The following is a 13765-nucleotide window of genomic DNA, read 5'->3' as shown; positions in this document are numbered from 1 at the left end:
AAAATAATTTCTCCTAATGGCCAAAATTATGTGGACTTCCATTTAAATAGTGGATTCTGCCGGCAGGCATTAGTGGTTGGTGTACATCTCCCTTAAAATGACACCAGGTTTATTCTTCCTAATATCATGGCAGCATAAAACAGACAAAAAGGCCAATTGCAGCACTGGGTCACTTACTGGGTTTCTTCCTGTAGTTTTGATGAAATCAGATTTTTGTCCGCTGAAGCTTTGCTATTCCTCTCAATGAAGAGCAGCAGTGTAATAACAATGGTCACAGAGGGTGTGACCGTGCCCGGGCGGGAGGGGAGCCCACTGACACAAGCACCTATTTTAGCTGAATATGCATGTGTATTGTGGCGTAAAGACTCACTGATTCCCTGCACTGCAATACATTCTATCGGCCAATCAGAAGCCAGCAGCTGACGGTGTGCTCATCACGGGCAGCACATGGCAATGACATCATGTGCTGCCTGTAGCTGGCATGGTGAAGACAGCTGCCGACCTTTGCACCGGCTAAAGAAGAGGATACCGCACGTCGTGGGATTGGTGAACGGTAAGAAGAATTGCCCAGGATGGGAGACATTATCAGTGAAAGGAGTCCAGGATAGCGGACGTTATTACAAGAGAAGCCTGATAGAGGAAATTATTACAGGGTGCAGGATATCAGGAAGGGGCCAAGATACCAGGATGGTGGACATTATACTAGGATGGGGGTGTGTGAACACATATGTCTATAGAATCTAGACTACTACAAGGGCCCATAAATCTGTTCAACATGCAGCTGGGGGCCCAGTCATAAATTGTGCACCAGGGCCCATCGGACTCTAGTTACACCACTATTAAGGAGCTGCTTATATCCACCTGAGCCACTGACTGACAGCTTTCTGTTGACACTCTGCATAGGCAAAAAGATGAGCCAGGGATAGCTGAAGCTCATGAATAATGAGGGATTCATGGCAGTAGCTCATCAATTAATCCTGCACAGCGGCAAACAATGTTTCATCCAAACTATAGTAAGCCCAGCAAATGAAAAGGCGCTAGAAACAGTGTTTCTGCTCCTACTTTATGATGGTCTTAAAAGAGGCAGCGGACACCTAGTGACAGAAGGGATGTTGGCCATTGGACAACACATGACAGCGGAGGAGTCTTAACAATGGTGTTCACATCCCGTTATTTACCTTTACATTTATGTGCTCTTGTTAAAACTAGCAGCAACTACAAGTTTGTACAAAAAAAAAATAAGCAAAATGACATTTGGAAAGGGCTGGAGTCACATGCTTTTGGAACGAGACAGACAACATGACCCAAAAAGGAACAGACCTGCATGGCATTAGGTAATTAAGGGACAACATAAAAACACACAGAAAAACATGATAAAACATTAGTCACAAAACATTTCTTGAAGCATGGACAGTGGCCAGAAAATGTCCTGATGCTCTGTAGTAGTGAAGGAGTTCATGAAAAGGTCTGTATTTCACTTTTTTCATTTTCACTTAAAAAAAAAAAAAAGAAAGAAAAGAAAGAGTATCACTAAAATAAAGGGGCAGAATTAAAAATGGAAGGACTTTTTTGAAACCTTATATTTACCGCTTTGCAATTGAGCAGTCAGTGAAGAACATGAAACATTAACTGCTCGTGAAAATGTGAAGAAAATAAAGAGAAATCTCAGCCCAAAACTTATTCTGTTAGCTTTTTCATTAATGTACATTGTCCTACTATTTTAACTAAAAACCTCTTACTCCAGTAATCCGAACAAGCTAGTGAGTCGCTTTCATGAATATGGCACTGTGTCTTATATGGCTTACATATACCTGTATGTGCGGTTCCTCTGGTTGACTGGAGCTGTTCTAACAGGGCTCTGTTGCTGTGAGGGAGCCATGTTACGTGTGGGGCTGGGTACATAGTCATTTGGTACGACAGGGGGCCGCACAGGCTCCAATGTGCGATGGGGTGAGTGTCGCCTTCAAGAAAAACAAAAATAAATAAAAAAAATAAACCTGCAAACGTTATCCCAAAGAGTTGGGACATTAGGATGAAGTCTTCTTTATCAGGCAGCCCCATCTTCTTCACGTGGAGGGGTATAATGTGCTCCCATTTATATACAATTTTCGAAGTGGAAAAAAAACAAAACCCAAGATCAAGTATATAGGCCTAATCAGGATCTATCAATTGTTTTAACCCCTTCACTGCTACACAACTTGCAGAGCACTGGTTGAGACGGCAGGCAACACTCATGTTTGAAAATCCACATTAAAAGAGAGGGTGGGAAAGCACTGCAAAGAAAGGACCTGCCACAGGAAGAGTAGTGGTGGGTGATGGTGACATTGATCTGATGAACTGATCCACAAAAACTGTGTAAACACAATCAACAAATTACACTGTAGGGTCTAAAATGAAACAAAACACAATCAGATGTACTGCTGCATGAATTCTCAGACTCTTAGATGCTCCAATATTAGATAAGCATCTGTTCACACTTTATTCTGCTGATCAATTTCTTGTGTTTTTCTAACAAGTAATCGACAAACATTCTAAACAGAAAGATGCAAAAGTTTGAAAACTTTTTCAAATACCTACACTGTGAATTTGGAACACTGTGAGATATTAAATCATTTAAGTAGGAATGATTTTTCTAGAACTCTCTACACCCAAACCTGGCAAAGTGAGGTACGTTGGTAATATACTATTCTGTGTGAGGGTTGGGGACATAAAACTGTGAAGGGGTTGTGTGGGGACATCATTATAAGTGAGTGGCTGTGCAGGGACCTCATACTGTGTAGTGAGGTTTGGCGAAGATATACTGTGTGGCGAGGACATCATACTGGGTGGTGAGGTTTGGGGAGGACATCACACTGTGTGGCGAGGTTTGGGGAGGACATCACACTGTGTGGCAAGGTTTGGAGAGGACATCATACTGTGTGGCAAGGTTTGGGGAGGACATCATACTGTGTGGCGAGGTTTGGGGAGGACATCATACTGTGTGGTGAGGTTTGGGGAGGACATCATACTGTGTGGTGAGGTTTGGGGAGGACATCATACTGTGTGGTGAGGTTTGGGGAGGACATCATACTGTGTAGTGAGATTTGGGGAGGACATCATACTGTGTAGTGAGGTTTGGGGAGGACATCATACTGTGTAGTGAGGTTTGGGGAGGACATCATACTGTGTAGTGAGGTTTGGTGAAGATATCATACTGTGTGGGGAGGACATCATACTGTGTGGTGAGGTTTGGGGAGGACATCATACTGTGTGGTGAGATTTGGGGAGGGCATCATACTGTGTGGTGAGGTTTGGGGAGGACATCATACTGTTTAGTGAGGTTTGGTGAGGACATCATACTGTGTAGTGAGGTATGGTGAGGACATCATACTGTGTAGTGAGGTTTGGGGAGGACATCATACCGTGTAGTGAGGTTTGGTGAGGACATCATACCGTGTAGTGAGGTTTGGTGAGGACATCATACTGTGTAGTGAGGTTTGGTGAGGACATCATACTGTGTAGTGAGGTTTGGTGAGGACATCATACTGTGTAGTGAGGTTTGGTGAGGACATCATACTGTGTAGTGAGGTTTGGTGAGGACATCATACAGTAGTGAGGTTTGTTGAGGACATCATACTGTGTAGTGAGTTTGGTGAGGTCATCATACTGTGTGGTGAGGTTTGGTGAGGACATCATACTGTGTAGTGAGGTTTGGTGAGGACATCATACAGTAGTGAGGTTTCGTGAGGACATCATACTGTGTAGTGAGGTTTGGTGAGGACATCACACTGTGTAGTGAGGTTTGGTGAGGACATCATATTGTGTGTGGGAACTGGGGGGAATCATTGTACTGGGAGCCGTTTATCAAGGTACAAATGCTGAACAGGAGCAGTATGATTTACTGCTTTATTATAAATCAATAATATAAGCAAAATTAAATTTAGCCAGATGGGTCGGCCCACTACAACAGTCAAAGTATCTCATGTGGCCAATTAGGGAAATTAATTGCCCACCCCTGCTCTACACCATGGTAACCCACACCTATATCTTTGCAGTCCAAATAGGAGACCTCTTAAAATACAGACTCTTACTCCTGTGGCTTTCTGCTAAGAGATTAGCTGCAGTATAGGGCATGTCTACAGAAAAGAAACCATACATAAAATATATGGTATACCAGATTAATTCCGCCCAATTCATGCAGGAATAAAAATACTCCATATACTTTGACTATTGTGTTCTATACCACCTAACGTTACTGTCAAGCAGGTGCTTCCTTTTGTACTTGTGACAGGGAATAGTTGCCATGCATTTTCACTGTACTATTAGCAATAAAATTAAATTTAAATCACAATGGCAGTTTAAAAAAAAAAAAAAACACTAAAAATGATTGTTTAAGATGTATGATGATAAACAAGACTTGACAATTATTTTGGTCAAATAACAGGGAAAATAATTACCTAAAAACATGCTGGGAAAGGTTTAGTTCTGGGCTTACTGCATCCATCATTGTACTATAACAATATAATTACCCAAGGGTTCCTTTGCCAGTCATTGGTGGGCTAGGTGGTTTCTGAGTTGGTGGCGTAGTGCGTGGCAATCCTCCCATCTTCATGTTCTGTGTGCTGACCTGTACAAAGTAAAAAGTAATTGGGCAAAAAAATATAACATTACAGCTTATTTAATGTTTTTTTTAAAAAGATGTCAGATAAAAATGGCATGAAGGAATTACTCTTTAGGCTATGTGCACACAGTGCGTTTTTTTTCCCCTTGCTGAATAGGCCCCAAAACACTAGGGAATCCTTATGCCAGAAAAGTCAATGAGAATCCTGAGGTGCTGTGCACATGATCAGTAATTTTCCTTTCAGGATTTGCTGTGCATTTACATCTGCAGCATGTCAACTCTTTGTATGTTTTTGCCTGCGTTTTTGACCCATTGAATGCACAGGAAAAAAACACATACAAAAACGCATGCAAACACAAACCAAAAACGCAGCTGTTTTTTCCGCAGCATTTTTGCTGCCAAGAGATGCAGATACCTTGCAGAAATTTCTGCAAGCAAATACTCAATGTGCGCACATAGCCTGAAAGGCAAGTAACAGCAGGATAGGACAGCCTCTAAAACTTTAGATTAAAATTTAAAAATAAAAATACACTAAGATTGCACAAAAAGAACCACTTAAATAGTGAAGAGGTCACCCAGATCTTTGAAATTGACATCTGATTCTTAGGAGAGTCCCTTTGTGGACGTTTAAAGCGGACGTCGACTACTAGGACAACCCCTTCTTGATCTAAAGGTTTGTCCCTGATAAAAGTTTATACTCCACTCTCGTGCCGGCGTTGTTCCAGCGGTGTCAGTACTCGCGCTGTTGTATGACACGTGACCTCGGCCCCCAATCGGCGCTAGCTTCACTGTCTCAACCTTCGGACATTTTGAACATGAAGAGGAAGTCTGACATCAGCTGTAGCCCGGACTTCCTCTCCATGATACAAACATCCGAAGGCGGAGACAGTGAAGCTAGCGCTGACTGGGCACCAGAAACCACGTGTCACACAACCATATGTGAGCCCCAGGACAAAGCCGGCACAGGAGGATAAGCTTTTATTTTATCAGGGACAAACATTTAGATCAAAGAGGGGTTGTCCTAGTAGTGGACAACTCCTCTAACGTTTACAGCTGCTTCATGCTTGCGCCGTACTTTTGTATTCATTTTTAGCATCGGTGCGACATAATACAGTTTTGTTCCATTGCAGTGACACTATATCTTCTACCAGTGTCAGACTGGATTGGCAAAGGTCCACCAACAACAATAAATCTGGGGTTCACTGCTCACTTACATGCAAAAATAACTTGACCCTAGTAAACAAATATACTTTTGCTTCTATGTAATAGTAATATGGCTATGTTGCTTAACAAATGACAAGATGATATTTTTTTCTGCACTACTCATCAGCATTTCTTCACAGGGGTCTACCAGAGTATTCTGTTCTCTTGTGGGCCAGTCCAAGCTTGCCTTCAATTGTAGCTCCAAAAATACAAGACAGTCAACTACAATATAAACTAGCCTGCAAGCTGCTGTAAATAATGAAGAGGCTGAAGCACAAGGGCCGCGTCCTCTTCAAACAGCCGATGGAACCACACTGATCTAAGATCGATGGCCTCTCCTAGGACTAAACCATCAACTATAAAAGACTGGATAACCATTTAATAGAGAAAAAAATTGGTCAATCAAAAGTAAAAATTTGTTTTTGCTCAGTATTCACATTCACTACCAACTTGAGGATGACAAGAGAATAAATCCTGATAATTTGTCACTAAACTCATACTGTAATAGTACAGAACTATTTTAGTAGTCACATTGCTGAAAGTGAATATCAGCAGCAATAAAATGTTCACTTCACACATCTTTACTAGTGCAGAGTTGGCCATGCATGGCTCAATTGGTCAGGAAAATTCAATGGGGTCAACAGTCAGACGTCACAGTCAACATATTAAAAGCATTGCCTGATGCATAGTGATAAATGAAGCAAGCATTGAAGCTCTTCAAAACATTTCTAGACAGAAATCAGTATATCAATATATTTTACACATAAATGTCCCAAAAGAAAACCATAAATATTTAATATCTGCAGACCTCCACAGAAACACCACCTGGGACAATATATACATTAGGTTAAATTAGAATAATTAAAATGATTTAATAATAATTCTCTGGGGCGCTCACTTTCACTACTTCCCAGACACTGCCAATCACAGCTTGGTAGGCAGCATCCAGAAAAGAGGTGTTAAAGTGAGAGATAATTGTGAAGAAATGTCCAGTTGGACTGACAGCAGAGATTTCACATACTGAGCTTCAAAGAAGAAAATGTGAGAATATCCACAATGCAGTGACGCATGTAAAAACAGAAAAGCACCAGAATCGGATGAACACTTAAATAATAATCCAAACCAGAGAAAAAACAGGTGAACGGCACCAAGGTACTAATCCACCAGCAAGCAGTCCAGGATCAATCACAGGCACACTATGTGCAGCACTCTGCATGGGCTAACCAAGGTGCTCTGCATCAGAAAAAACATCAACGAGGCATGAAAAAGATGCGGCACTCACCCAAATTTGCAGTGCGATATTACTTTATTCAACCATTAAAGCTCATAGGGCATAGGACAGGCAGAAAACATGAGGCATGCGGGGAGAACGAACGGACGACAGCCGTTTCGCGTGCAAAGACGCTTCAACAGGTCCAGGTGTGTAATTACGTGATGTCATTTCCTTAAATAGGTCTATGACTAACATCAAGTGAACAGTTAAAATCATGAACAACATATTCAATTTAAAAACAGATAACATAATTACATCTTGATGCTGAGTGAACAAACAATGAAAGAATCAAAACAAATTTTTTTCTTTTTCTTTTCAAAAAAATCTTTTTACAATGAAGTAAAAAAGAAGTAAAAAATTCCTTACAAGAAGATAGAAAGATCCAACCTATCATTCAGTCCTATTGGACCCTGCGCTTTAGATTTAATTATCCATCTGGCTTCGTGTCTCATCAAGACTTTGTTATGATTACCACCTTGTGGTGGAAATTTTACAATTTCTAAACCAGCAAAGCGTAATAATTCAGGGTTGGAGTTATGTTTTTCTTGCATTTGTTGTATCAAGCGCAAAGACCCTTTGCCTGTACTAATCGAATGATAATGTTCACGAAATCGTGTTGCAAGTGGTCTAATAGTTTTTCCTATGTAAAAAAATAAACAAGGACAAAACAAAATATAAACCACAAATTTACTTTTACAAGAAATAAAATCTTTTACCAAATGCTGAATGGGTCCGATTTTAAGAGGATTAGAAGTCATATGTAAATGACAGCAATTACAATTACCGCATTTAAAATTGCTTTTTGGTGAATTTTTTTGTAACCAGTTTTTATCAAGAGGGAGCAAACGATTGTGAACTAGAAGATCAGCTATATTATGAGTGCGTTTGTATGCAAATTGCGGGACAGTGGTACTAATTTCTTGCAAATCTTTATCGGAATGCAAGACATGTCAATTTTTTCTAATTGCTGTATGTACAATCCTATCAATAGAACTGTGCTTAAAGCTGAAAATAAATCTCCTTTGTGAATTTGTTGGACTATTCATTTGTTTTTTTATGACGTTTGGTAACCCTTTTTAATAAATCACTTTGTGAAATGGCTTTTACCCGTTCATAAGCTTCATTTAGAACCCCAATTGGATAACCTCCCCGCAAAAATCGTGTTTTTAATTCCTCAATTTGTTCATTAAAGATATCATCGTTATTATTCATCTTCCTTAATCTAATCATCTGACTAAAAGGAAGCCCTTTCTTCGTGTGCATGGGGTGTGCACTACTAAAATGTAGAAGTGAATTGGTCGCAGTCGATTTTCTATGAACCTTGGTAATCATGCTACCATCTACAATCTCGATTTTTACATCCAAAAACTCTGTTCTTCTGCCCAAAACAAGAAGTGAATCGCATATTTTCCACGTGAATTTCATTTAAATATTTGACAAAATTATTAAATTCATTCTGAGAACCGTCCCATATAATGAAAATATCATCCACAAATCTCAAGAAAATACGGATATGCTTTAAGAACGGATTGGACATGTTTGTAATATAGCATTTTTCAACAAAAATCATGGACTGAGATTAAGAAAGAAGAAATCCTATTCTGATGGCTGGATCACGGATTCTGATTCGAGTGCCACGGAGGAGATGATAGATTTTTCAAAAGAAAAAGCAGGACCCTCAGTCCCTTTAGAAAAAAGACAAGAAGAAGGGGTAGGAAACGGAAATTCCACGAAAAAACGCAAACATGTGATGTGGAGGAAGCAATAGATGCATGTGATGATTTACAAGTTCTGAATTTATCCAAGAGAACATTAACAGAGGATCATCTTTCGGTGCTCAAAGGATTGAATTTCTGCTTACCTGAACCATTTGACTTAACGGACTTTAAAATTGAGCTTTTCAAATCGATCAGAAAATTACATCTACATAAATCCTTCGTGAATATAGATAGGAATAGAACTAACAGCAATCAGATTGTGGATAGTCCAGTTTCTATAGGAACTTTAGGTTTCATGCCTCAGTCATCCGATACAATAGATGTGAATGATATTGATGAGTATAGCTGATCCGTCGAGTATTGAGTCTGTTAGTAACACCAATGCTTCAATCTCCTCAGAACAGTTTACAGGAGGGGTAAAATCCAATTATAAGCCCCCCATTTCCCCAGGGAATGTTATTGACTTAAAAAGTGAGTAATTTGCGCTAGCAGGATACCATTCAAAGGTTGCAAAGAAATATCTACAGTGGAGCTGGTTCACAAAATATATGTACCGATACCTTCGTTCAGATGAGTAATGAACTGGTCGAAGGCTCCTTCCCCAAGCAGGGTCCCGGTGCAAAGATGACGCTGCAACCAGTATTGATGCTGACGAAAATGAGCTTGAGACGTTAGAGTTCAGTTGGTGAATGCAGTTATTGGTCGCTACTCCGGCCGGTAGCAAGCGTCCTTCTAGTCGCGTGACCGCCGCCGACACCCGGCGAGTATAACGGCACGAGTACAGTCCAAAAGCCGGCAAGGTAGCAAAAGGTGCAGGACCTTGCGTGACGTCACGGTCACGTGGAACACCACGTGACTGGCTAGTGAGCACAAAAACGACCAAAAAGCTGTCTTACGCGTTTCGGAATCACCGGATTCCTTCTTCAGAGATGGTCTATGGTGCTCAATTAAGTTCATATATACCCGCAGTCTCCAAACTCCATGTTCATTGATTAAAGGCAAACAATTCAATCTCGCTGTTTAGTCCATTAGGAACAAGTGTATTCATTTCAAAAATCAGTCTAATTTCTTCTCTTGACATTTGTTGAATAAAGTTCCCCTTCCGCCAGCTTTTTTTAACCACTTTAATACCCGTAACTTTAACATTTTCATAGATGATATTGTTTTTATATGGTCTGGTGGTCCCTTGCTATTGGAACAATTTTTTAATTCACTAAATAAAAATTCCTACTTTTTAAAAAAACAACGTATGAGAAAAAATGCCAATGCTTTTATGGAAGACACCCCTATAATTTTACAATATAACTCTAATAGTACCATTTTTAAAAAAATTGTCAGGAGACATTGGAATATCCTGAGAAATGATAAGGTTATAGGGGAATCTTTACCAACACACCCTAGGTTTATTTTTAGGAAGGCGCAAAATTTGGGCAATCTTATAGCCCCCTCTATTTCTAAACCTTTAAGTAGTATCACTTTAAATCCGGAGAAATTACCAGGGGGTTTTTTTCCGTGTGGAAAGTGTGGCCCCTGTAAAAAACTGACCTCTAAAAAACAGGGAGGGATTACTAACAAATTTGCGGAGGTAAAAATTAAAGATTTCATAACCTGTGATACCACAGGGGTTATATATGGTATTACATGCCCCTGTGGGAAACTGTACATAGGACGTACAAAACGCCCATTGCATGTCCGGTTAGCAGAACATTTGCGCAATATTGGAAACAGATTAATGGGTCACCCGCTCTCACACCATTTTGCTAATCAGCATGGAGGCTCTATTAAAAATGTTAAAGTTACGGGTATTAAAGTGGTTAAAAAAAGCTGGCGGAAGGGGAACTTTATTCAACAAATGTCAAGAGAAGAAAGTAGACTGATTTTTGAAAGAATACACTTGTTCCTAATGGACTAAACAGCGAGATTGAATTGTTTGCCTTTAATCAATGAACATGGAGTTTGGAGACTGCGGGTATATATGAACTTAATTGAGCACCATAGACCATCTCTGAAGAAGGAATCCGGTGATTCCGAAACGCGTAAGACAGCTTTTTGGTCGTTTTTGTGCTCACTAGCCAGTCACGTGGTGTTCCACGTGACCGTGACGTCACGCAAGGTCCTGCACCTTTTGCTACCTTGCCGGCTTTTGGACTGTACTCGTGCCGTTATACTCGCCGGGTGTCGGCGGCGGTCACGCGACTAGGACGCTTGCTACCGGCCGGAGTAGCGTCCAATACCTGCATTCACCAACTGAACTCTAACGTTCTCAAGCTCATTTTCGTCAGCATCAATACTGGTTGCAGCGTCATCTTTGCACCGGGACCCTGCTTGGGGAAGGAGCCTTCGACCAGTTCCTTACTCATCTGAACGAAGGTATCGGTACATATATTTTGTGAACCAGCTCCACTGTAGATATTTCTTTGCAACCTTTGAATGGTATCCTGCTAGCGCAAATTACTCACTTTTTAATTTGACTTTTACTGTTGGACAAATTGGGTGGTTGTTGTCCTTATTTGCAGCTGCAGGCGTTATCATATAGGAACCTGCGCCTTTGTGCTTATGTTTTAATGTTATTGACTTATTTCAGGATTTAGGAATAAAAGATGTGGAAGCTTTGTATTACGATACACCCAGAAAAAATCTGTTAGACAAAGAGTTGAAGGCTTTGCGTGACATACAAAAGTGGAATGATGTGGTAATCCGCAAGGCGGATAAAGGAGGAAACATCGTCATCCTAGATAGGGAATATTACATTAAGGAAGCTTTATCACAATTGAAAGATACTTCGACTTATGTACCTTTGGATCAAAATCCGACAGAAAGATTCAAAAATAAATTGAGAACTTTTTTTAAGAAAAAAATGTCGTGAAAGGCGTTTTAACAAAAAAGAGAGCAGAAAATCTGATGCCCGATTATCCAGAGATTGCTCATTGGTATAGCATTCCAAAGATACATAAATCCACCACGCAACCTCCGGGTCGCCCTATAATCTCGGGCATCAATTCACTGACAGAACCGTTATCGCAGTATTTAGACTGGCTTCTTAAACCATTACTTTCCCAGATTCCTTCTTATGTAAAAGATTCAGGTGATTTTATTTCTATTCTAAAAAATTTCGATTGGCAGCCAAGTTTCTCCTTAACCTCAATCGATGTAGTGAACCTTTACACACGGATCCCTCAAAAAAATGCAATTGAGGCAATTCACAAAATTTTAATGAACTCTGATAAGAATCCTGACTGGATTGCTTTTATTTTGGACGGATTGGACTTTGTATTATCTCTATATGCGTTTACATTTTTGAACCAATGGTATCTTCAGATAATCGATACTGCTATGGGGACACCTGTAGCATGCGTTTTTGAAAGTTTTTTTCTAGCAGCATTTGAAGAAAAATATATTACAAACATGTCCAATCCGTCCTTAAAGCATATCCGTATTTTCTTGAAATTTGCACATATAAAGTAGTTATTAGTCAGTAAAGTGCATAAGGTAAATAATAAATCCCACAATCTAGAAATAGTTTCAAGTACTAACCAGGATTCATCATATATGTGCCGTCACTGCCACCCCACACGCCAACACGCAATGCTTCCTCCAGAAGCAACATGTGAAACGCGCGTTGGCGTGTGGGGTGGCAGTGACGGCACGTATATGATGAATCCTGGTTAGTACTTGAAACTATTTCCTCATGTTTATCTAGATTGTGGGATTTATTATTTACCTAATGCACTTTACTGACCAATAACTACTTTACATGTGCACTGCACTTTATTTCTATGTATTTTTATATATTTACTGGTCAATATTTCTATATACAATATATTGGATTGATACTATATTTCAATATAAAGTACGTATGCTGGTCTACTCCCCCCGGTTTTTGCTTTTTTACTATGTGTTGTTTTGTATTATGATTTTAACGTGTCCTATGGTGTCCTTAATAAGATTGAATATATTGATTCTAACTTTCTTATAGTGTCTTTAATTTCTGGATATGTGGCCCCTTTTTGGTTTACTAAAACTCGTCCCGCAATAATCAAGCCTTCAAAAGGCGGGAAAATGGACAGAAAAAAAAAAAGTAATGGCTCTTGGAAGAATGGGGGAAAAAAATGAAAAAGGAAAACCAACAGAGGGCGAAGGGGATAAGCACTGCTGAAATGTGTAAAAGCATAAAAAAATAATTAGTTATTATGGTCAGAAATGAGATTAAATAATAAGGTCCATATTCTGTCACACTGTGTGGTGGAAAGATAAGACTGAACATATTACAAATCACCACACATGAAGTGGTCAGGAAGGAAACATCTAAATACCCCTTTCCATTGTTAACACTTTTACAGGAAATGAACATTACAAGCATATTATCATCCTGAATGGTGTCAACACGACATCCAATGCTTCCTTTTCGACATACTCATGAATGACTGAGGGAGATATCCTGCCAATGGACCTCTCGATATTAAGAACTACAATGAAACACTACCAACGACAAACCAGCCACGCACATACAGCCTTGCTTTCAAGGAGAAGCACGGTACTAACATAGTTTTATTAACAATGTAATATGAACCTAACATTTTGATCTACAGGAGGCTGGAGGTTTTCGGCTGGATTACTTGTTGTCTGTGGCATTGAGTGGACGCTACAGTGCTAAATTTCCATACTGGCGAGTGACTGTTCTGGCGAGCAAACTGAATTACCAACTTAGGCTTTAATGTAAATGGGAATATAGACTGAGGCTTATAAGTCCCAGGCAGGCAGTAAATTCAGCCGACTGTGGAAAGAGTTAGTCTCATTTGTTTCACTGTAAAAAAAAGGGTATTATGTGCAGAAAAAAATAGCAATGGAGAAGATATGCAGGGAAATTTAGAGGCTATCCATATCCTTTCATTCTTACTGTACCAGATGACCGTGGGGTACACAAATTCACCTTTAGATTCTTACCTTAAATCTGAGCAACCACTTAATGTA

The 13765-nt window shown here is 39.9% G+C and overlaps 1 protein-coding gene across 30 annotated transcripts in view; it reads right to left on the bottom strand.

Moving 5' to 3' along the window:
* Positions 1–13765, bottom strand: part of ABI2 (abl interactor 2) — a 152383-nt gene that overhangs the window by 66740 nt on the left and 71878 nt on the right. For 8 of the 30 annotated variants that reach the window (XM_073541831.1, XM_073541832.1, XM_073541835.1 and 5 more), the window contains exons 4-6: positions 13739–13756; positions 4509–4606; positions 1812–1961 (exon numbers count right to left, since the gene is read on the bottom strand). In XM_073541831.1, coding sequence (XP_073397932.1) covers positions 1812–1961; positions 4509–4606; positions 13739–13756 — 266 coding nt within the window. The remainder of the gene's footprint in view (positions 1–1811; positions 1962–4508; positions 4607–13738; positions 13757–13765) is intronic. The other 22 variants (XM_073541840.1, XM_073541842.1, XM_073541849.1 and 19 more) reach the window with 3 other exon arrangements.

The sequence above is a fragment of the Dendrobates tinctorius genome, unplaced genomic scaffold (genome assembly GCF_039654945.1).
Source record: "Dendrobates tinctorius isolate UK_male_01 unplaced genomic scaffold, ASM3965494v1 ptg000125l, whole genome shotgun sequence".
Lineage (NCBI taxonomy): Eukaryota > Metazoa > Chordata > Amphibia > Anura > Dendrobatidae > Dendrobates > Dendrobates tinctorius.
Note: the sequence above shows the minus strand (reverse complement) of the source record. Positions and strands in the feature narration are given on the sequence as shown.